The sequence below is a fragment of the Balaenoptera acutorostrata genome, chromosome 4 (genome assembly GCF_949987535.1).
Source record: "Balaenoptera acutorostrata chromosome 4, mBalAcu1.1, whole genome shotgun sequence".
NCBI classification, from domain to species: domain Eukaryota; kingdom Metazoa; phylum Chordata; class Mammalia; order Artiodactyla; family Balaenopteridae; genus Balaenoptera; species Balaenoptera acutorostrata.
Window position 1 is genome coordinate 59910272 of NC_080067.1, and position 24877 is coordinate 59935148.

Below are 24877 nucleotides of genomic sequence, written 5' to 3' on the forward strand. Positions count from 1 at the left end.
TCACCATATGTGTGTGGGTTTATCTCTGGGCTTTCTATCCTGTTCCATTGATCTATATTTCTGTTTTTGTGCCAATACCAAACTGTCTTGATTACTGAAGCTTTGTAATATAGTCTGAAGTCAGGGAGCCTGATTCCCCCAGCTCCATTTTTCGTTCTCAAGATTGCTTTGGCTATTCGGGGTCTTTTGTGTTTCCATACAAATTGTGAAATTTTTTGTTCTAGTTCTGTGAAAAATGCCAGTGGTAGTTTGATAGGGATTGCGTTGAATCTGTAGATTGCTTTGGGTAGTAGAGACATTTTCACAATGTTGATTCTTCCAATCCAGGAACATGGTATATTCCTCCATCTATTTGTATCATCTTTAATTTCTTTCATCAGTGTCTTATAATTTTCTGCATACAGGTCTTTTGTCTCCTTAGGTAGGTTTATTCCTAGATATTTTATTCTTTTTGTAGCAATGGTAAATGGGAGTGTTTTCTTAATTTCACTTTCAGATTTTTCGTCATTAGTGTATAGAAATGCAAGAGATTTCTGTGCATTAATTTTGTATCCTGCTACTTTACCAAATTCATTGATTAGCTCTAGGAGTTTTCTGGTAGCATCTTTAGGATTCTCTATGTATAGTATCATGTCATCTGCAAATAGTGACAGCTTTACTTCTTCTTTTCCGATTTGGATTCCTTTTATTTCTTTGTCTTCTCTGATTGCTGTGGCTAGGACTTCCAGAACTATGTTGAATAATAGTGGTGAGAGTGGGCAACCTTGTCTTGTTCCTGATCTTAGTGGAAATGGTTTCAGTTTTTCACCATTGAGGACAATGTTGGCTGTGGGTTTGTCATATATGGCCTTTATTATGTTGAGGAAAGTTCCCTCTATGCCTACTTTCTGCAGGGCTTTTATCATAAATGGGTGTTGAATTTTGTCAAAAGCTTTCTCTGCATCTATTGAGATGATCATATGGTTTTTCTCCTTCAATTTGTTAATATGGTGTATCACATTGATTGATTTGCGTATATTGAAGAATCCTTGCATTCCTGGGATAAACCCCACTTGATCATGGTGTATGATCCTTTTAATGTGCTGTTGGATTCTGTTTGCTAGTATTTTGTTGAGGATTTTTGCATCTATGTTCATCAGTGATATTGGCCTGTAGTTTTCTTTCTTTGTGACATCTTTGTCTGGTTTTGGTATCAGGGTGATGGTGGCCTCGTAGAATGAGTTTGGGAGTGTTCCTCCCTCTGCAATATTTTGGAAGAGTTTGAGAAGGATAGGTGTTAGCTCTTCTCTAAATGTTTGATAGAATTCGCCTGTGAAGCCATCTGGTCCTGGGCTTTTGTTTGTTGGAAGGTTTTTAATCACAGTTTCAATTTCAGTGCTTGTGATTGGTCTGTTCATATTTTCTATTTCCTCCTGGTTCAGTCTCGGCAGTTTGTGCATTTCTAAGAATCTGTCCATTTCTTCCAGGTTGTCCATTTTATTGGCATAGAGTTGCTTGTAGTAATCTCTCATGATCTTTTGTATTTCTGCAGTGTCAGTGGTTACTTCTCCTTTTTCATTTCTAATTCTATTGATCTGAGTCTTCTCCCTTTTTCTCTTGATGAGTCTGGCTAATGGTTTATCAATTTTGTTTATCTTCTCAAAGAACCAGCTTTTAGTTTCATTGATTTTTGCTATTGTTTCCTTCATTTCTTTTTCATTTATTTCTGACCTGATCTTTATAATTTCTTTCCTTCTGCTGGCTTTGGGGTTTTTTTGTTCTTCTTTCTCTAATTGCTTTAGGTGCAAGGTTAGGTTGTTTATTCGAGATGTTGCCTGTTTCTTGAGGTAGGCTTGTATTGCTATAAACTTCCCTCTTAGCACTGCTTTTGCTGTGTCCCATAGGTTTTGGGTCGTCGTGTCTCCATTGTCATTTGTTTCTAGGTATTTTTTGATTTCCCCTTTGATTTCTTCAGTAATCACTTCGTTATTAAGTAATGTATTGTGTAGCCTCCATGTGTTTGTATTTTTTACAGATCTTTTCCTGTAATTGATATCTAGTCTCATAGCGTTGTGGTCGGAAAAGATACTTGATACGATTTCAATTTTCTTAAATTTACCAAGGCTTGATTTGTGACCCAAGATATGATCTATCCTGGAGAATGTTCCATGAGCACTTGAGAAAAATGTGTATTCTGTTGTTTTTGGGTGGAATGTCCTATAAATATCAATTAAGTCCAACTTGTTTAATGTATCATTTAAAGCTTGTGTTTCCTTATTTATTTTCATTCTGGATGATCTGTCCATTGGTGAAAGTGGGGTGTTAAAGTCCCCTACTATGATTGTGTTGCTGTCAATTTCCCCTTTCATGGCTGTTAGTATTTGCCTTATGTATTGAGGTGCTCCTATGTTGGGTGCATAAATATTTACAATTGTTATACCTTCCTCTTGGATCGATCCCTTGATCATTATATAGTGTCCTTCTTTGTCTCTTGTAATAGTCTTTATTTTAAAGTCTATTTTGTCTGATATGAGAATTGCTACTCCAGCTTTCTTTTGATTTCCATTTGCATGGAATATCTTTTTCCATCCCCTCACTTTCAGTCTGTATGTGTCCCTAGGTCTGAAGTGGGTCTCTTGTAGACAGCATATGTATGGGTCTTGTTTTTGTATCCATTCAGCCAGCCTGTGTCTTTTGGTGGGAGCATTTAATCCATTTACATTCAAGGTAATTATTGATATGTATGTTCCTATTCCCATTTTCTTAAATGTATTGGGTTTGTTATTGTAGGTGTTTTCCTTCTCTTGTGTTTCTTGCCTAGAGAATTTCCTTTAGCATTTGTTGTAAAGCTGGTTTGGTGGTGCTGAACTCTCTCAGGTTTTGCTTGTCTGTAAAGGTTTTAATTTCTCCATCGAATCTGAATGAGATCCTTGCTGGGTAGAGTAATCTTGGTTGTAGGTTTTTCTCCTTCATGACTTTAAGTATATCCTGCCACTCCCTTCTGGCTTGCAGAGTTTCTGCTGAGAGATCAGATGTTAACCTTATGGGGATTCCCTTGTGTGTTATTTGTTTTTTTTTTTCCCTTGCTGCCTTTAATATGTTTTCCTTATATTTAATTTTTGACAGTTTGATTAATATGTGTCTTGGCGTGTTCCTCCTTGGGTTTATCCTGTATGGGACTCTCTGTGCTTCCAGGACTTGATTAACTATTTCCTTTCCCATATTAGGGAAGTTTTGAACTATAATCTCTTCAAAAATTTTCTCAGTCCCTTTCTTTTTCTCTTCTTCTTCTGGTACCCCTATAATTCGAATGTTGGCACGTTTAATGTTGTCCCAGAGGTCCCTGAGACTGTCCTCAGTTCTTTTCATTCTTTTTTCTTTATCCTGCTCTGTAGTAGTTATTTCCACCATTTTATCTTCCAGGTCACTTATCCTTTCTTCTGCCTCAGTTATTCTACTATTGATCCCATCTAGAGTATTTTTAATTTCATTTATTGTGTTTTTCATCATTGCTTGGTTCCTCTTTAGTTCTTCTACATCCTTGTTAAATGTTTCTTGCATTTTGTCTATTCTATTTCCAAGATTTTGGATCATCCTTACTATCATTATTCTGAATTCTTTTTCAGGTAGACTACCTATTTCCTCTTCATTTGTTAAATCCAGTGTGTTTTGAGCCTGCTCCTTCATCTGCTGTGTGTTTTTCTGTCGTCTCATTTTGCCTATCATACTGTGTTTGGGGTCTCCTTTTCACAGGCTGCAGGTTCGTAGTTCCCGTTGTTTTTGGTATCTGTCCCCAGCGGCTAAGGTTGGTTCAGTGGGTTGTGTAGGCTTCCTGGTGGAGGGAACTAGTGCCTGAGTTCTGGTGGATGAGGCTAGATCTTGTCTTTCTGGTGGGCACGTCCACGTCTGGTGGTGTATTTTGTGGTGTCTGTGGCCTTATTATGATTTTAGGCAGCCTCTCTGCCAATGGATGGGGTTGTGTTCCTGTCTAGCTAGTTGTTTGGCATAGGATGTCCAGCACTGTAGCTTGCTGGTCGTTGAGTGAAGCTGGGTCTTGATGTTGAGATGGAGATCTCTGGGAGATTTTTGCCGTTTGGTATTATGTGGAGCTGGGAGGTCTCTTGTGGACCAGTGTTCTGAAGTTGGCTCTCCCACCTCAGAGGCACGGCCCTGATGCCTGGCTGGAGCACCAAGAGCCTTTCGTCCACACGGCTCAGAGTAAAAGGAAGAAAAAATAGAAAGAAAGAAAGAAAGAGGCTATAATATAGTGAAGTGAAATAAAGCTATTGTAAAGCAAAGCTATACAGACAAAATCTCACCCAGAAGCATATACATATACACTCACAAAAAAAAGGAAAAGGGGAAAAATTAATATATCCTGCTCCCAGAGTCCCCCTCCTGAATTTGGGATGATTCGTTGTCTATTCAGGTATTCAACAGATGCAGGCACATCAAGTTGTTTGTGGAGCTTTAATCCGCTGCTTCTGAGGCTGCTGGGAGAGATTTCCCCTTCTCTTCCCTGTTCGCACAGCTCCTGGGGTTCAGCTTTGGATTTGGACCCGCCTCTGCGTGTAGGTCGCCTGAGGGCGTCTGTTCCCCGCCCAGACAGGACGGGGTTAAAGGAGCAGCTGCTTCGGGGGCTCTGGCTCACCCAGGCCGCGGGGAGGGAGCGGTACGGAGGAGGCGGGGCGAGCCTGCGGCGGCCGAGGCCGGCGTGACGTTGCACCAGCTCGAGGCGCGCAGTGCGTTCTCCCGGGGATGTTGTCCCCGGATCCCGGGACCCTGGCAGTGGCGGGCTGCACAGGCTCCCGGGAGGGGAGGTGTGGAGAGTGACCTGCGCTCACACACAGGCTTTTTGGAGGCGGCAGCAGCAGCCCCAGCGTCTCACGCCCGTCTCTGAGGTCCGCGCTGATCGCTGTGGCTTGCGCCCTTCTCTGGAGTTCGTTTAGGTGGCGCTCTGAATCCACTCTCCTTGCGCGCAGCGAAACAAAGAGGCAAGAAAAAGTCTCTTGCCTCTTCGGCAGCTGCAGACCTTTTCCCGGTCTCCCTCCCGGCTAGCTGTGGTGCGCCAACCCCTTCAGGCTGTGTTCACGCTGCCAGCCCCAGTCCTCTCCCTGCGATCCGACCGCAGCCCGAGCCTCAGCTCCCAGCCCTGCCCGCCCCGGCGGGGGAGCAGACAAGCCTCTCAGGCTGGTGAGCGCCGCTCGGCGCCGAGCCTCTGTGCGGGAGTCTCTCCGATTTTCCCTCTGCGCCCCTGTTGCTGTGGGATCCGCGCTGATAGCCGCGGCTCGCGCCCTTCTCTGGAGTTCGTTTAGGCGGCGCTCTGAATCCCGTCTCCTTGCCCGCCGCGAAACAAAGAGGCAAGAAAAAGTCTCTTGCCTCTTCGGCAGCTGCAGACTTTTTCCCGGACTTTTTCCGGGCTAGCTGTGGTGCGCTAACCCCTTCAGGCTGTGTTCACGCCGCCAGCCCCAGTCCTCTCCCTGCGATCCGACCGCAGCCCGAGCCTCAGCTCCCAGCCCCGCCCGCCCCGGCGGGGGAGCAGACAAGCCTCTCGGGCTGGTGAGCGCCGCTCGGCGCCGAGCCTCTGTGCGGGAGTCTCTCCGATTTTCCCTCTGCGCCCCTGTTGCTGTGGGATCCGCGCTGATAGCCGCGGCTCGTGCCCTTCTCTGGAGTTCGTTTAGGTGGCGCTCTGAATCCCCTCTCCTTGCCCGCCGCGAAACAAAGAGGCAAGAAAAAGTCTCTTGCCTCTTCGGCAGCTGCAGACTTTTTCCCCGGACTCCCTCCCGGCTAGCTGTGGTGCGCTAACCCCTTCAGGCTGTGTTCACGCTGCCAGCCCCAGTCCTCTCCCTGCGATCCGACCGAAGCCCGAGCCTCAGCTCCCAGCCCCCCCGCCCCAGCGGCTAAGCAGACAAGCCTCTCGGGCTGGTGAGTGCTGCTCGGCGCCGAGCCTCTGTGCGGGAACCTCTCCGCTTTGCCCTCCGCACCTCTGTGGCTGCGCTCTCCTCCGTGGCTCTGAAGCTTCCCCCCTCCGCTCCCCGCAGTCTCCGCCCGCGAAGGGGCTCCTAGTGCGTGGAAACCTTTCCTCCTTCACGGCTCCCTCCCACTGGTGCAGGTGCCGTCCCTATTCTTTTGTCTCTGTTATTTCTTTTTTCTTTTGCCCTACCCAAGTACGGGGGGAGTTTCTTGCCTTTTTGGAGGTCGGACGTTTTCTGCCAGCGTTCAGTGGGTGTTCTGTAGGAGCAGTTCCACGTGTAGGTGTATTTCTACTGTATCTGTGGGAAGGAATGTGATCTCCGCGTCTTACTCTTCCGCCATCTTCTCTATCCTGTTGGAAGATTTTTAATCACAGTTTCAATTTCAGTGCTTGTGATTGGTCTGTTCATATTTTCTGTTTCTTCCTGGTTCAGTCTCGGAAGTTTGTGCATTTCTAAGAATTTGTCCATTTCTTCCAGGGTGTCCATTTTATTGGCATATAGTTGCTTGTAGTAATCGTTCATGATCCTTTGTATTTCTGCAGTGTCAGTTGTTACTTCTCCATTTTCATTTCTAATTCTATTGATTTGAGTCTTCGCCCTTTTTTTCTTGATGAGTCTGGCTAGTGGTTTATCAATTTTGTTTATCTTCTCAAAGAACCAGCTTTTAGTTTTATTGATCCTAGCTATCGTTTCCTTCGTTTCTTTTTCATTTATTTCTGATCTGATCTTAATGATTTCTTTCCTTCTGCTAACTTTAGGGTTTTTTGTTCTTCTTTCTCTAACTGCTTTAGGTGTAAGGTTAGGTTGTTTATTTGAGATGTTTCTTGTTTCTTAAGATAAGATTGTATTGCTATAAACTTCCCTCTTAGAACTGCTTCTGCTGCATCCCATAGGTTTGGATCGTCGTGTTTTCATTTTCATTTCTTTCTAGTTATTTTTTACTTTCCTCTTTGATTTCTTCAGTGATCTCTTGGTTATTAAGTACTGTGTTGTTCAGCCTCCATGTGTTTGTATTTCTTACAGATTTTACCTGTAAATGATATCTAGTCTCATAGCGTTGTGGTCAGAAAAGATACTTGATACAATTTCAATTTTCGTAAATTTACCAAGGCTTGATTTGTGACCCAAGATATGATCTATCCTGGAGAATGTTCCATGAGCACTTCAGAATAATGTGTATTCTGTTGTTTTTGGATAGAATGTCCTATAAATATCAATTAATTCCTTCTTGTTTAATGTATCATTTAAAGCTTGTGTTTCTTTATTTATTTTCATTTTGGATGATCTGTCCATTGGTGAAAGTGGGGTGTTAAAGTCCCCTACTATGATTGTGTTACTGTCGATTTCCCCTTTTATGGCTGTTAGCATTTGCCTTATGTATTGAATTGCTCCTATATTGGGTTTATAAATATTTACAATTGTTATATCTTCTTCTTGGATTGATCCCTTGATCATTATGTAGTGTGTTGCTTTGTCTGTTGTAATCGTCTTTCTTTTAAAGTCTATTTTGTCTGATATGAGAATTGCTACTCCAGCTTTCTTTTGATTTCCATTTGCATGGAATATCTTTTTGCATCCCCTCACTTTCAGTCTGTATGTGTCCCTAGGTCTGAAGTGGGTCTCTTGTAGACAGCATATATACGGGTCTTGTTTTTGTATCCATTCAGCCAATATATGTCTTATGGTGGGAGCATTTAATCCATTTACATATAAGGTAATTGTCGATATGTATGTTCCTACTACCATTTTCTTGTTTTGGGTTTATTATTGCAGGTCTTTTCCTTCTCTTGTGTTTCCTGCCTAGAGAAGTTCCTTTAGCATTTGTTGTGAAGCTGGTTTGGTGGTGCTGAATTCTCTTAGCTTTTGCTTGTCTGTAAAGGTCCTAATTTCTCCATCAGATCTGAATGAGATCCTTGGCTGGGTAATCTTCGTTGTAGGTTTTTCTCTTTCATCATTTCAAATATGTGCTGCCACTCCCTTCTGGCTTGCAGAGTTTCTGCTGAAAGATCAGCTGTTAACCTTATGGGGATTCCCTTATGTGTTATTTGTTGTTTTTCCCTTGCTGCTTTTAATATTTGTTCTTTTTTTGATTTTTGATAGTTTGATTAATATGTCTTGGCATGTTTCTCCTTGGATTTATTCTGTATGGGACTCTGTGCTTCCTGGACTTGATTAACTATTTCCTTTCCCATATTTGGGAAGTTTTCAACTATAATCTCTTCAAATATTTTCTCAGTCCCTTTTTCTCTTCTTCTTCTGGGACCCCTATAATTCGAATGTTGGTGCATTTAATGTTGTCCCAGTTGTCTCTGAGACTGTCCTCAATTCTTTTCATTCTTTTTTCTTTATTCTGCTCTACAGTAGTTATTTCCACTATTTTATCTTCCACGTCACTTATCCGTTCTTCTGCCTCAGTTATTCTATTGATCCCTTCTAGAGAATTTTGAATTTCATTTACTATGTTGTTCATCACTTTCTTTTTTGCTCTTTAGTTCTTCTAGGTCTTCGTTAAACGTTTCTTGTATTTTCTCCATTCTATTTCCAAGATTTTGATCATCTTTACTATCATTATTCTGAATTCTTTTTCAGGTAGACTGCCTGTTTCCTCTTCATTTGTTAGGTCTGGTGGGTTTTTGCCGTGCTCCTTCGTCTGCTGTGTGTTTCTCTGTCTTCTCATTTTGCTTAACTTATTGTGTTTGGGGTCTCCTTTTCGCAGGCTGCTGGTTCGTAGTTCCCGTTGTTTTTGGTGTCTGTCCCCAGTGGCTAAGGTTGGTTCAGTGGTTTGTGTAGGCTTCCCGGTGGAGGGGACTACTGCCTGTGTTCTGGTGGATGATGCTGGATCTTGTCTTTCTGGTGGGCAGCTCCATACCTGGTGGTGTGCTTTAGGGTGTTTGTGGCCTTATTATGATTTTAGGCAGCCTCTGTGCTAATGGCTGGGGTTGTGTTCCTGTCTTGCTAGTTGTTTGGTATAGGGTGTCCAGCACTGTAGCTTGTTGGTCGTTGAGTGGAGCTGGGTCTTGGCATTGAGATGCAGATCTCTGGGAGATTTTCGCCGTTTGATATTACGTGGAGCTGGGAGTTCTCTTGTGGACCAGTGTCCTGAACTTGGCTCTCGCAAGTCAGTGGCACAGCCCTGACACCTGGCTGGAGCACCAAGAGCCTGTCCTCCACACGGCTTAGAATAAAAGAGAGAAAAAAAGAAAGAAGATGATAAAATAAAATAAAATGAAGTAAAATAAAAACATAAAATTATTAAAATAAAAGGTAAAAAATATCAAGAAAAAAGTTTTTTTAATTAAAAAAAAAAGGACAGATAGAACCCTAGGACAAATGGTAAAAGCAAAGCTATACAGACAAAATCACACACAGAAGCATACACATACACACTCACAAAAAGAGAAAAAGTGAAAAAAATACATATATCATTGCTCCCAAAGTCCACCTCCTCAATTTGGGATGATTCCTTGTCTATTCAGGCACTCCACAGATGCAGGGTACATCAAGTTGATTGTGGAGATTTAATCCACTGCTCCTGAGGCTGCTGGGAGAGATTTCCCTTTCTCTTCTTTGTTTGCACAGCTCCCAGGGTTCAGCTTTCGATTTGGATCCGCCTCTGCATGTGGGGCACCTGAGGGCGTCTGTTCTTTGCCCAGACAAGACGGGGTTAAGGAAGCAGCTGATTCGGGGCCTCTGGCTCACTTAGGCCAGGGGGAGGGAGGGGTACGGATGCGGGACGAGCATGCGGTGGCAGAGCCTGGCATTACGTTACACCAGCCTGAGGCACGCCGTGCGTTCTCCCGGGGAAATTGTCCCTGGATCACGGGACCCTGGCAGTGGTGGGCTGCACAGGCTCCCGGGAGGGGAGGTGTGGATAGTGACCTATGCTTGCACACAGGCTTCTTGGTGGCTGCAGTAGCAGCCTAAGTGTCTCATGCCCGTCTATGGGGTCCACGCTGAAAGACGCAGCTCGCGCTCGTCTCTGGAGCTCCTTTAAGCGGCGCTCTTAATCCCCTCTCCTCGCGCGCCTGGAAACAAAGAGGCAAGAAAAAGTCTCTTGCCTCTTTAGCAGCTCCAGACTTTTTCCCGGACTCCCTCCCGGCTAGCTGTGGCACACTAGCCCCCTCCAGGCTGTGTTCATGCAGCCAACCCCAGTCCTCTCCCTCGGATCCGACCTCCAAAGCCCAAGCCTCAGCTCCCAGCCCCTGCCCGTCCCGGCCGGTGAGCAGACAAGCCTCTTGGGTTGGTGAGCACTGGACAGCACCGATCCTCTGTGCGGGAATCTCTCCGCTTTGCCCTCCACACCCCCATTGCTGCACTCTCCTCTGTAGCTCCGGAGCTTCCCCCCTCTGCCACCCATAGTCTCCACCCGCAAAGGGGCTTCCTAGTGTGTGGAAACCTTTCCTCCTTCACAGCTCCCTCCCACTGGTGCAGGTCCCATCCCTATTCTTTTGTCTCTATTTTTTTCTTTTGCCCTACCCAGGTACGTGGGGAGTTCCTTGCCTTTTGGGAGGTCTGAGGTCTTCTGCCAGCATTCAGTAGGTGTTCTTTAGGAGTTGTTCCACATGTAGATGTATTTCTGATGTATTTGTGGGGAGGAAGGTGATCACATCTCACTCTTCTGCCATCTTGAAGCTCCTCCCCTCACTGTATTTTGTCTCAAGGTATTTTTAAATTTCCTCTTTGAGTTCATCGACCCTTTTTTTTTTTTTTTTTTTTTGTAGCATCCTATTTAGTCTCCATGTAATAGTTTCTTTTTCTGTGGTTAATTTCTAGTTTCATGCTGTTGTGGTCAGAAAAGATGCTTGAGATAATTTCTATACTATTAAATTTGTTGAGGCTTACTTGGTGCCATAGTATGTGGTCAGTCCTAGAGAATGTTCCATGTGCACTTGAAAAGAATGTGTATTCTGGGGTTTTCTTTGCATGTAATGTCCTGAAAATATCAATTACATCTAACTGTTCTGTTGTATCATTTAGGATCTTTGTTGCCTTATTGTTTCTCTGTCTGCAACTATTATTGTATTCCTGTCAATTCCTCCCTTTATGTCTGTTAGTATTTCTTTTATGTATTTGGGTGCTCCTATATTAGGTGCATATATATTGACAAGTGTAAAATCTTGTATTGGTGCTTTTATTATTATATAGTGTCCTTCTTTATCTTTCTTTACGGCCTTTGTTTTAAAGTCTATTTTGTCTGATGCGAGTATTGCGACCCCCACTTTCTTGTCATTTCCGTTTGCATGAAATATCTTTTTCCACCCCCTCACTTTCAATTTATGTGTCTCCTTTGCCCTAAAGTGGGTCTCTTGTAGGCATCATACAGTAGGCTTTTATTCTTTTATCCAATCTGCCACTCTGTGTCTTTTGATTGGAGCATTTAGTCCATTGACATTTAAGGTAATTATTGATAGTTATGTATCTATTGCCATTTTAAACCTTGTTTGCCCATTGATTTCATATTTCTTCTTTGTCCTTTTTTCTTTTTGTTTTTCCTTTTGTGGTTTGATGATTTTCTTTTGTAATTATACTTATATTCTCTTCCTTTTGGTTTTAGCCAATCTGTTGTATGTTTTTGATTTGTGGTTGCCCTGTTTTTCAAGTATGTTAACCCCTTCCTATATCTACTTGCCTTTGACAGGTAGTCATACTGGCTCAAACACATTCTAGGAAAAAACATCTACATATTCTTACTCTCCTCCCCCACATTTTATGATTCTGATGTCCTCTTTTACATCTTCATGTTCATCTTTTTTGCTGTTCATTGTTGTCATCACTTTCACAGAAAATTTTTTAATTTTTTTTTTAATCTGTGTACTGACATATTTAAGTGATTTATTTTCCAGTTGTAATTTTCTCTTTCCTATAGATTCTTACTTCTTTTCTATTTAGAAAAGACCTTTCAATATTTCCTTTAGGATAGGTTTAATATTGCTGTATTCTTTTAGTTTTTGCTTGTCTGAGAAACTCTTTCTCTCTTCCTCTATTCAAAATGATAATCTTGCTGGATAGACTATACTAGGTTGCAGATTTTTCCCTTTTAAGACTTTGAATATATCATACCATTCCCTTCCGGCCTGCAACATTTCTGAGGAGAAATCAGCTGACAGTCTTATGGGGGTTCCCTTGTAATTAACTCTTTGTTTTTCTCTTGCTCCCTTCAGAATCCTCTCTTTACATTTAACTTTTGCCATTTTTATTATAATATGTCTTGGTGTAGGTCTGTTTGTTTGGGTTTATCTTGCTTGGGATTCTCTGTGCTTCCTGTACCTGGATATCTGTTTCCTTCTTTAGGTTTGGGAAGTTTTCAACCATAATTTCTTTAAATACATTTTCAATCCCCTTTTCTCTTTCCTCCCCTTCTGGAATCCCTATTTTGTTTGGTTGGCATGCTTTATATTATCCTATAGGTCTTTTTTTTTTTTTTTTTTTTTTTTTTTTTTAATTTGGCTTTCTGTCTTCTGTACTGATTGGGTGATTTCCACTATTCTATCTTCCAGGTCACTTTTTTGTTCTTCTGCATTATTCATTCTGCTATTCATTGCCTTTAGCTCAGCTTTCATCTCTGCAAATGAGTTTTCTAATTTTTCTTGGTTCTTCTTTATAATTTCTAGTTCCTTTTACAATACTCTGTATTTTTGTCTAGGCTTTCTTAATCCCTTCAGTATTTTCATTGTCTCCTTTTTGAAATTGGTGTCTATTAAACTGAAGAGTTCTGTTTCATTTGTTCTTTCAGGGGAATGCTCTTGGTCTTTTAACTGGGCGTAGTTCCTCTGTTTTTTCATTTTACTTGTATTTCTCTTACTCTGTGAGTTTAGGAGAAACAATTATCTACTATGGTCTTGAAGGGCTATTTACATGTGGGGGCATCCCTGTGTAGTTTGTGTGGGTTTAGTATATTTGCTGCGAAGGCTGTTTTTAGTATGGATGCCTGTCGCCTTTTTCCTCAGCATGTACTGGTCATTATCCCCTTGATAGGGGTGTGCAGATGTGGTGACTGTTGCCTGGTCTTGGGATTCTCAGTGGTGGTGGTTCAGGCATGCCCCTGGAGCACACGATGGGAGTGGAGGCAGCTCACAACCACTCCTGGTGTCTGCAAGGTTGGCAGCAGTGGCTCATGAACATTCCTGGGGTCTGAGGGGGAGGTGCAGGGGCCCACAACCACTCCTGGTGTTTGGGCAAGTGGCAGTGGCATCTCACGACAGCCCCTGGAGGCCGTGCAAGCAGTGTCCTGCCCTCTGCGAGCATGTGCACAGGGGAAAAGTCTACAATCTGTGCCCAGCTCCTCCCCTCGCGCACCCCCCAAACAATGACGACTGGTCTCTAAGCGGCCCAGGCTTCCTCCGAGTACACCCCCAGCCACAGTTGCACTAGATTCCAGCCCCCTTAGTCTGTCTCTACACAACCAACCCCAGTCCTCTCCCCAGTTCTGATTCCCTGAAGCCCAAGTTCCAGCACCCAGCCCCTGCCAGCACTGGTGGATGTGCATCAGGCTGGGGAGTGCCGGGTGGCAGCAATGACCACCTGTGCAGCTCTCCCTCTGCTCTGGCTACCACAAACCAGCTGCTACACTCTCCTCTGAGGCTCTAAAGCTCACCTTCTGTCCCGGCCGATCTCCCTGCCAGTGAGGAGGCTTCCCCTGGTGCAGAAACCTTTCCTCTTTCACACCTCCCTCCCAGGGGCTCAAGTCCTGACCCAATTCCTTTCTTTCTTTTTTTTCTTTTTTCCTACCCAGTTACATGGAGATTTTCTTGATCTTTCAGCAGTCTGAGGTCTTCTGTCAGCATTCTGTAGATATTCTGTTAGAACTGTTCCACATGTAGATATATTTTTGATGTATTTGTGGGAGAAGGTGAGCTTCACATCCTACTATTCCATCATCTTGTTCACTCCCTAGTTCTAATACCCTTTGTATTACCCCTTTCCTTGTTCTTCAGAGGTTTGAGATGCCAGTGCACAGAAAGAAAAACTGCCTCCAGATTCACAGGCACTGCAAAATAAAATTGGAAATCTTTATTAAAGTGTATATGGGGAGAAGTGTGATACAGTTGTTGGGGGGCCATGATTTGGGGGAAGTGATAACAAATAATGTCTCTGAGAATAAAATTGTTAGTAAAGCCGTTACAGTATTTTGTGCATGCCTTTAGCAAATGAGTTGGTACTAATTTGTGTTTAGTTTATGTGCTCTGATAATGGTAACTTGTGTTTATATAGTGATTTAAATGCTTAGAAAGTAAAATGACCATTTTCCCCAAGGAAGCTACAGAACATCAGTATTAAGTACTCTGTTCAAGTCCACATTGATAATGATTAAGTAAACCAGACTCTTATGGTTTTGGATAACGAGTCCTTGGTCTTTAGACTCCATGTACTATGTATAACTTCAAGATAATTGTATTTACCCTCTCTGAGAGAAATCTCTATCTCCTAGTTGATGTTCTTTGGTCAAATGGACTTATTATTCATTAAAACTGAACTGTTAAGAGCCTCAATTAGTTCTCTGTTTTCTGACATTCACTGTGCCTTAAATGATGCTTTACATATTCTTAGTTTGGGGGGGGGGGTGTTATTGGTAGGACATATTTTAATTCAGTTTAGTTTAATATAACCTATCATTACCCTAAAATACCTTCTTTTAATTTTTTTTTTCCTTTTGACTGCAACTAGTATTGATATTTAGCAAGAAAGTATAGGAAATAACATTTGTTGACGCTCATCATGCACTAAACATCTCCCTGATTTTTTAGGTGTAATTTAATATAATAATGTATCTCAAATAAGACATTATCTTATAATTCAACATATACTCGATAAGATATTTAGTAAATGACTACTGTATATCAGGTATTGTGCTAGGATACAGAGATAAAAAGAGAGAGAAAACCTATTTGCTGATCTTATGGGGATCTTTTCAGTCAAGGAAAGGAAAGATAAGGCTAAAAATATTGCAGATGCTATGATGCTATGATCACAGTACATAATTCACACATTCATTCAGTAAATGATTTTCCAGGCATAGTTTTATGTGCTGGGGAAATGGTAGTGAATGAAACAGACAAAAATCTCTTCCCTCACAGAGCTGACATTCTAGTAGTTATCCTAAGGATCACAAAGAGACAATCATTTGGGTCATGGAAATGGCTATGAGGAATCTTTGGAACATCAGTTATATATCAAAATGATTGTGTGAACATTGGAAGTAAAGCTACTTTTCAATCTGTAACCTCATATCCTTGAAGTAATGCATAGGGTATGCTGTGGTGGCAGGTTTCCACTATCAGGATCCTTTCTGGAACCAGCCAGTTCCTAAAGCTGTCAGTTTTCTCTGCCCACACCACCATGAAAGATAAATTCATTTAAAGCTAAATAAGGTAAATGGTACAATTTGTCTCACTTGGTTTAGTGGTAATGTCTTCAATTCTGTAGTGTATGTTAGATCTGAAGAGATTTTTCCTTTTTAAATGGAAGACTCTTAAGGATGTCGAACTTGCTTTTTCTGTTGTTCAGTCTTTCAATTCTAGTGTCATCCAAATGTGTCTTATCCATCTTATTCTTTCCTTGTGCAAAAAGATATTTTCTATAAGTTTTCCATATATTAAATTTGGTTAGCCATAATAAGATAAACCATATTTTCATAAAATGTCATTATTATCATTTAAGAGGCTAGATTTTTCTCAATGAGCAGAAATATCACCTCTTGCATTCTCAAGTTTTGTTCTGAAATCAAACAAGATTACTAATGAAAACATCAAAATACCAAAACCCTATGAACTCCTACAATTGATTTTATTCATTTTGTTAATTTCAGTGAACAGTGCTACAAAGAAGGCTCTCTTTGCAGCCCTCATAAAAACCATTTATTTCTTTACATAGTTCTCATTTTTTATTGTATTTTTTCTAAAAATATGTTATTGAATCTACTTTGTTTATTCAGTAAACAGTAAACAACTATTGAGTGTCAGAACTATGCTGGGCTATAATGAAACTGACATATAAAATCATCCCCATCAAATGAAGGTGAGAGAAAATAAAGATCACTATATGAAAGGTTAGTAATTCTGTGACAGACATATTTTATACCACAGTTATAATTCTAAACTAGTTTTCATTTTCTTAGCACATAACCTCTCTACAGGGCTTCTTAAACTTTAAGATGTAAGGAATAATCTGAGTAGCATGTTGAAATTGTGATTCCTGGACCCTAGAGAAATTCAGCATGTCTGGGAATCTGCATTTTCACAAAGACCAGGTGTTTTGGGAGTTGGTGACCCTTACCCTTAGACTTCATTTAAAGAAAGAGTTCCTTTGTGACATTTCCCTTTTGCCGAGACTTTCCTAAGTGAAGGTCCCATAAGGCCTCTTTTCAATCCTCCACCTGTTTATCTTAATGCCATGCTCTCAGGATTTCCAGCTGAGATTTACCAGGTCCATGTGCATCTCATTACCTTGACTTGAAGTAATCCTCCCTAGTGCAGTGCTGACCTTGTTGGAGTCAGTTGTACCTAGTCTGAGAATGACACCACTGACTGTTGCCTCATCCAAAGACTGCATCTAATGGTGCAGCTATCTGGAAGAAGATGATGATGGAAGACCCCCTCGTGATATGATTAAAGAATGCTTTTTAAACAAGGTATTAAGTTTAAACACCAGCTAGGAACTGCCTACCTGTAGGGGAGTACTTTACAAATATTATTTAACTCTCATTAACAAAGTTATAAAGCAGGTGCTATTATTATGTTCATTTCACAGATAAGGACACTAAGGCTCAGTAACTTGCCCAACATCACACAGCTACTAAGTGGTAGAGCAGGGATTTGAACTCAAGTCATCTGGCTCCAGGATCTGGTGGCTGTAATTACTATAAAATGCAACCTTTCCCTTAGTCAAAAGAACATCCTGTGATCCTTTTGCTACCACCATTCATATCAGAATGACTTCCAGTAAGTTACATAACAAAAGGAAAAAAAAACAACAAACAAAAATATTCTCAAAAGGAAAACAAAACAATACAAACATTACATAAGATAGTTTTTAGTGTATTTTCAAATCAAAGGTGTATTTCAACTTCAAATTACAGGAACACTCCAGCAAAGTAAAAAGAGCTCAGTAGACACATAACAATATAGGGTAACATATCTCATGTTCTCAGAAGGGAAGATAACAATTCATTTTACAACTTTTTTTCCTGAAATACAGGATACTCCATTAAGAGCATGAATTTTTGAGTCAGAAAGATAAGGCTTCTAATTCTTACCTGTCATTTACTTGCTTGATGATCTGTGGCAGTTTGCTTACCTTAATTAATTCTCAGCTTCTATGAAATGGACATGCCCATACAGGGTTGGGTGAATATTAAGATAATTATGTGAAGGGCTTGACAGTGCTGGGAACATTGCAGTCTCTCAACAATCAGTTCCTATTTACTGGTATTATTATTATTAGCAGTAATCAGTAGTAGTAGTAAATAAATTTAATACTTTTAGTAGAATATATTTAGCCAGAATATTTTTGGTGGAAGGATTATAAAAGTAGAATTGATGGTGAATCTTCCTTTTGACATCATGATTATAAAATGTTTACTTTGTGCCCTTGATATTCTCTCTTCTGAGATTGGCCCATTTATCTTTACCAGGTGATCAACCCAACACACCTCAACTGCTAGCCCTGGCCTCACGCCTGCGGGAGAGCGCTGAACTCTTTCAATCAGATGAGATGCGTCCTGCTAATGACCCCAAGGAAAGAGCTCCCATCCGTGTGCGGATGCTGAATGAGGTTCTCCAAGACATGGAGAAGAGCTTCCTGGTGCAGCACGCACCCCCAGGGTTTTACAGGTAGGATGTGTGCTCAAAATTTGTATTTTTATGCCTCTCAATGAAATATTTGTGTTTAACGTTCAGAATATGTACCTTCTGTGAACATAACACTATTTTTTTAATGTGAAGAAATTATTATATCTACAATTTTTTTAAACAAATTTATTTATTTTTGGTGGCATTGGGTCTTTGTTGCTGCACGCAGGCTTTCTCTAGTTGCGGTGAGCGGGGGCTACTCTTCATTGTGGTGTGCGGGCTTCTCCTTGCTTTGGCCTCCCGTTGTGGAGCATGGGGTCTAGGAGCACGGGCTTCAGTAGTTGTGGCATGCGGGCTCTAGAGCACAGGCTCAGTAGCTGTGGTGTACAGGCTTAGTTGCTCCACGGCATGTGGGATCTTCCTGGACCAGGTCTCGAACCTGTGTCCCCTGCATTGGCAGGTGAATTCTTAACCACTGCACCACCAGGGAAGTCCTATATCTACAATTTGAGGAGCATTCTCCTCCCCCAAAGCAAAGTTCAACTGCATAAATAGAGAATAAAGAAAACTTTATTTTTCTTTATACCTGTAAATATTGATATTATCTGTAGATATAATTTATATCTATATGATAATGGTTTAGCAGTATCATATAAAAAATGACTAGGATTTTTTTTTTTACAATTAAAGTCAATATGAATCAAAGGTGTCATAGCTACTGAAAAACCAAATGGATTTATAGGTTGTACTGTGAGAAATACGCTTTCTTGAATGAATCAGGAGATAAGTCTATATTATTCTGTCCTAGTAAGTCCAGTTCTAGAGCATTGTGTTTAATTCTAGAAACTACATTTTAAGAGGGAGTTAAGTATGTTCAATATTCAGGGGAGAGTGGAATTTACAGGAATCTTGAAACAACCAGGGGATTAGACATATTTGGTTAGAGGGTCACAATAGAGTGACTTCTGGAAACATTTTAACAATTTATCATATTTTAATAAAACAATTTTCACATAGAAGAGGGATTCAATTTAGGCTCTTAGACTAAGGATGATACAAATATGTACTTGTTTTTGAGGTTCTGGAAATAGTAGAAATTAAACAAAGAGGGAAAATGGAGTTTAAAAGATAACATGTTTTAAATGTTTTGGTTTTTTTTTAATAAGTAACATTTATTGACCACTAAATATGTCTCGGGCACTATGTTAAAGACTCTCCACGCATTAATTAATTTAATCCCAGCAAAACAGCCAATGGATTGCGTACTCTTAGTGTCCCCATCTTATAGATGGAAAAACTTGTATCAGAAAGGCTAAATGACTGGCCAAAATAATAGAGCAGACTTCAGAGAATGTCCTGTCTCTCACTTTACTAAAAATGTTTTTTCTGTTTCTTTTTAAAAGATTTTTATTTTATGTTGGAGTATAGTTGATTAACAATGTTGTGTTAGTTTCAGGTGTACAGCAAAGTGATTCAGTTATACATATACATGTATCTATTCTTTTTCAAGTTCTTTACCAATTTAGGTTATTACAGAGTATTGAGCAGCATTCCCTGTGCTATACATTATGTCCTTGTTGATTATCTATTTTAAATGTAGCAGTGTGTACATGTCAGTCCAAAACAACCATCTATCCCTCCCCCTGACCCTTCACCCAAGCAACCATAAGTTTGTTCTCTAAGTAAGTCTGTTTGTTTTGTAAATAAGTACATTTGTATCATTTTTTTAGATTCTGTACATAAGCGATATCATATGATATTTGTCTTTCTCTGTCGTATTTCACTTAGTATGATAATCTCCAGGTTCATCCATGTTGCTCCAAATGTCGTTATTTCATTCTCTTTAATGGACGAGTAATATTCCATTGTATATATGTACCACATCTTCTTTATCCATTCCTCTGTCAATGGACATTTAAGTTGCTTCCATGTCTTGGCTATTGTAAACAGTGATGCAATGAACATGGGGTGCGTGTATCCTTTCAAACCATAGTTTTCTTCAGATATATACTCAGCAGTTGGATTGTTGGATTGAATGCTGGTTCTGTTTTTAGTTTCTTAAGGAACCTCCATACTGTTCTCTATAGTGGCTGTACCAAATTACATTTCCACCAACAGCGTAGGAGGGTTCCCTTTTCTCCACACCCACTCCAGCATTTATTGTATGTAGACTTTTTGATGATGGCCATTCTGACTGATGTGAGGTGATATATCATTGTTGTTTTGATTTGCATTTCTCAAATAATTAGTGGCATTGAGCATCTTTTCACATGCCTCTTGCCCGCCTGAATGTCTTCTTTGGAGAAATGTCTATTTGGGTCTTCTGCCCATTTTTTTATTGGGTTCTTTGTTTTTATGATATTGAGCTGCATGAGCTGTTTGTAAATTTTGGAGATTAATCCCTTAACAGTTGCATCATCTGCAAATATTTTCTCCCTTTCTGTGGGTTGTCTTTTGTTTTATTTATGGTTTCCCTTGCTGTGCAAAAACTTTTGAGTTTAAATAGGTCCCACTTGTTTATTTTTGTTTTTGTTTCCATTACTCTGGAAGACAGATAGAAAAAAGATACTGGTATGATTTATGTCAGAGAGTGTTCTATGTTTTCCTCTAAGAGTTTTATAGTATACGGTCTTATATTTAGGTCTTTAAACCATTTTGAGTTTATTTTTGTGTATGGTGTTATAGAATGTTCAAAGTTTTTTTTTTTTTTTTTTTTTTTTACATTTAGCTGTCCAGTTCTCCAAGCACCATTTATTAAAGAAATTGTTGTTTCTCCATTGTATAGTCTTCCTCATTTGTCATAGATTGATTGACCATAGATCCTGGGTTTATTTCTGGGATTTCAATCTTATTCCATTAATCTATATTTCTGTTTTGGTGCCAGTCCCATACTATTTTGATGACTGTAGCTTTGTAGTATAGTCTGAAGACAGGGAGCATGATTACTCTTGCTCCATTTTTCTTTCTCAAGATTGCTTTGGCTATTCGGGATCATTTGTGTCTCCATACAAATTTTAAGATTTTCTTGTTCTAGTTCTGTGAAAAATGTCATTGGTAATTTGATAGGGATTGCATTGAATCTGTAGATTGCCTTGGGTAGTATAGTCATTTTGACAATATTGATTCTTCCAGTCCAAGAACATAGTATATCTTTCCTTCTGTTTGTGTCATCTTTGATTTCTTTCATTAGTGTTTTATAGTTTCTGGAGTATAGGTATTTTGCCTCTTCAGGTAGGTTTATTCCTAGGTATTTTATTCTTTTGGATGTGATGGTAAAGGGGATTGTTTCTTTAATTTCTCCTTCTCATCTTTTGTTCTTAGTGTATAGGAGTGCAAGAGATTTCTGTGTATTTGTTTTGCCTCCAGCAACTTTATCAAATTCATTGATGAGTTCTAGCAGTTTTCTGGTAGCATCTTTAGAATTGTCTCTATATAATATCATGTCAACTGCAAAAAGTGACAGTTTTACTTCTTCTTTTCCAGTTTGGATTCCCTTTATTTCTTTTTCCTCTCTGATTGCCGTGGCTAGGACTTCTAAAACTATATTCAACAAAAGTTGCAAGAGTGGACATCCTTGTCTTGTTCCTGATCTTAGAGTGAATGCTTTCAACTTTTCAATATTTACTATGATGTTGGCTGTAGGTTTTTCATACATGGCCTTTATTATGTTGAGGTAGGTTCCCTCTATGCCCACCTTCTGGAGAGTTTTTATCATAAATGGGTGTTCGATTTTGTCAAAAGTTTTTTCTGCATCTACTGAGATGATCATATTGTTTTTATTCTTCCATTTGTTGATGTGGTGTATCACACTGATTGATTTGCAGATATTGCAAAAGGCTTGCATCCCTGGAATAAATCCCACTTGATCATGGATTGTGATCCTTTTAATGTATTGTTGGATTCGGTTTGCTAGTATTTTGTTGGGGACTTTTGTGTCTATGTTCATCAGTGATATTGGCCTCTAATTGCCTTTTTTTGTGGTATCTTTGTCTGGTTTTGATATCAGGGTGATGGTGGCCTTGTAGAATGAGTTTGGGAGTGTTCCTTCCTCTATGATTCTTTTGAACAGTTTCAGGAAGATAGATGTTAACTCTTCTCTGAATGTTTGATAAAATTTGCCTGTGAAGCCATCTGGTCCTGGACTTTTGTTTGCTGGGAGTTTTTTAATCACAGTTTCAATTTCATTACCTGTGATTGGTCTGTTCATATTTTCTATTTCTTCCTGGTTCAGTCTTGGGAGATTGTACCATTCTAGGAATTTGTCCATTTCTTCCAGGTTGTCCATTTTATTGGCATAGAGTTGCTTGTGGTAGTCTTTCATGAGCCTTTGTATTTCTACGCTGTCTGTTGTAACTTCTTGTTCATTTCTAACTTTACTGATTTGAATCCTCTCCCTTTTTTTCTTGACGAGTCTGGCTAAAAGTTTATCTATTTTGTTTATCTCTTCAAAGAACCAGCTTTTAGTTTCATTGATCTTTTCTATTGCTTTCTTTGTCACTACTGCATTTATTTCTGCTCTGACCTTTATGATTTCTTTCCTTCTACTAACTTTGGGTTTTGTTTGGTCTTCTTTTCTAGTTGCTTTAGGTGTAAAGTTAGTTTGGTGGTTTATTTGAGATTTTTCTTATTTCCTGAGGTAAGACTGTGTTGCTATAAACTTCCCTCTTAGAACTGCTTTTGCTGCAACCCTTAGGTTTTGGATCATCATGCTTTCATTTTCATTTGTCTCTAGGTATTTTTTGATTTCCTCTTTGATTTCTTCAGTGATCCATTGGTTGTTTAATAGCATATTGTTTAGCCTCCACATGTTTGTGGTTTTTACAGGTTTTTTCTGGTAGTTGCTTTCTAATCTCATAGTTTTGTGGTCAGAAAAGATGCTTTATATGATTTAATTTTCTTAAATTTACTCAGGCTCGCTTTGTGGGCCAGCTCTTGATCAGTCCTGGAGAATGTTCCATGTACATTTGAGAAGAATGTGTATTCTGCTGTTTTTGGATGGAATGCTCTATAAATATCAATTAACTCCAATTGGTATAATGTGTCATTCAATGCCTGTGTTTCCTTATTGATTTTCTGTCTGGATGATCTGTCCACTGATGAAAGTGGGGTATTGAAGTCCATTATTGTGTTACTGTCAATTTCTCCTTTTATGGCTCTTAGTGTTTTCCTTACATATTGATGTGCTCCAATGTTGTGTGCATATATATTTACAATTGTTATATCTTTTTCTTGGATTGATTCCTTGATCGTTATGTAGTGTCCTAGTGTCCTTTTTTGTGTCTTGTAACAGTTTATTTTAAAGCCTGTTTTTTCTGATATGAGCATTGCTATTCCAGCTCTCTTTTGATTTCTATTTGCACTGAATAACTTTTTACATCACCTCACTTTCAGTCTGTATGTGTCCCTAGATCGCAAGTGGGTCTCTTATAGACAGCATATATATGGGTCTTATTTTTGTATCCATTCAGATAGTCTATGTCTTTGGGTTGGGGCATTTGATCTGTTTACGTTTAAGGTAATTATTGATATGTATGTTCTTACTGCCATTTTGTTAATTGTTTTGGATATGATTTGGTAGGTGATTTTGTTGTTTTCTCTTGTGATTTAATGCCTAACTTTAGTGTTGTGTTTGGATTCCTTTTTCTTTTGTGTGTGTATATCTATTGTAGATTTTTGGTTTGCAGTTACCAGAAGGTTTTGATATAGAAGTCTATATATAACAGGATTGTTTTAAGTTGCTGTTCTTTTAATTTCAAATGCATTTTCAATGTCCTGCATTTGTGCACTCCTCTTCACACAATTGCTTGTTTTGATATATATGTGTGTAGATGATTTCCTACCTTTACTGTATTTTTGCCTTTACTGGTGAGCTTTTTTCCATTTGTAATTTTCTGTTTCTAGTTATGGCCTTTTCTTGTCTGCCTAGAGAAATTCCTTTAGCATTTGTTGCAAAGCTTGTCTGTTGGTGCTGAATTCTCTTAGCTCTTGCTTATCTGTTAATCTTTTGATTTTGCTGTCAAAACTGAATGAGTGCCTTGCTGGGTAGAGTATTCTTGGTTGTAGCTTCTTCCCTTTCATTACTTTAAATATATCATGGCACTCCCTCTTGCCTGCAGAGTTTCTGCTGAGAAATCTGCTGATAATCTTATGGGAATTCACTTGTATGTTATTTGTTGTTTTCCCTTGTTGCTTTTAATATTTTTTTCTTTGTCTTTAAATTTTGTCAGTTTGATTACTATGTGTCTTGGCATGTTCCTCCTTGGGTTTATCCTGCCTGGGACTCCTTGTGCTTCCTGGACTTGGGTGACTGTTTTCTTTCCCATGTTAGGGACGTTTTTAACTATTACCTCTTCAAGTATTTTCTCAGGTCCTTTCTCTCTCTCTTCTCCTTCTGAGACCTCTATAATGTGAATGTTCGTGCATTTAATGTCATCCCAGAGGTCTTTTAGGAGGTTTTCATTTCTTTTCATTCTTTTTTCTTTATTCTGTTCTGAGGCAGTGATTTCCACCATTCTGTCTTCCAGCTCACTTATCTATTCTTCTGCCTTAGTTATTCTGCTATTGATTCCTTCCAGTGTATTTTTCATTTCAATTATTGTATTGCTCATCTCTGTTTGTTATTTAGTTCTTCTAGGTCTTTGTTAAACATTTCTTGTATCTTCTTGATCCGTGCCTCCATTCTCTTTTTTAGATCTTGGATCATCTTTACTATCATTACACTGAATTATTTTTGGGTAGATTGCCTATCTCCACTTCACTTCATTGTTCTTCTGGGGTTTTGTCTTGTTGCTTTATCTGGGACATATTTCTCTGCCATCTCATTTTGTCTAAGTGTGATTGTGGTTTCTGTTCCACAGGCTGCCAGGTTGTAATTGTTGCTTCTGCTGTGTGCCCCCTGGTGGATTAGGCTGTCTAAGAGTCTTGTGCAGGCTTCCTGCTTGGAGGGAATGGTTCCTGCTCACTGGTGGTTGTAGCTGGTTCTTTTCCCTCATGGCCAGGGCTGTGTCAAGGGGCATGTTTAGCAGGCAGCTGTTTGTTTGCTCAGGAAGACTTTAAGCAACCTGTCTGCTGATGAGTGGGGCTGTTTTCCTGCCCTGTTGGTAGTTTGGCCTGAGGTGTCTTAGCACTGGAGCTTAC

General features: G+C 39.9%; 1 protein-coding gene across 1 annotated transcript in view; it reads left to right on the forward strand.

Moving 5' to 3' along the window:
* Positions 1-24877, forward strand: part of NAALADL2 (N-acetylated alpha-linked acidic dipeptidase like 2) — a 1059167-nt gene that overhangs the window by 975474 nt on the left and 58816 nt on the right. Inside the window, exon 13 of the mRNA XM_057545762.1 lies at positions 17584-17782. Within this exon, the coding sequence (XP_057401745.1) occupies positions 17584-17782 (199 nt within the window). The remainder of the gene's footprint in view (positions 1-17583; positions 17783-24877) is intronic.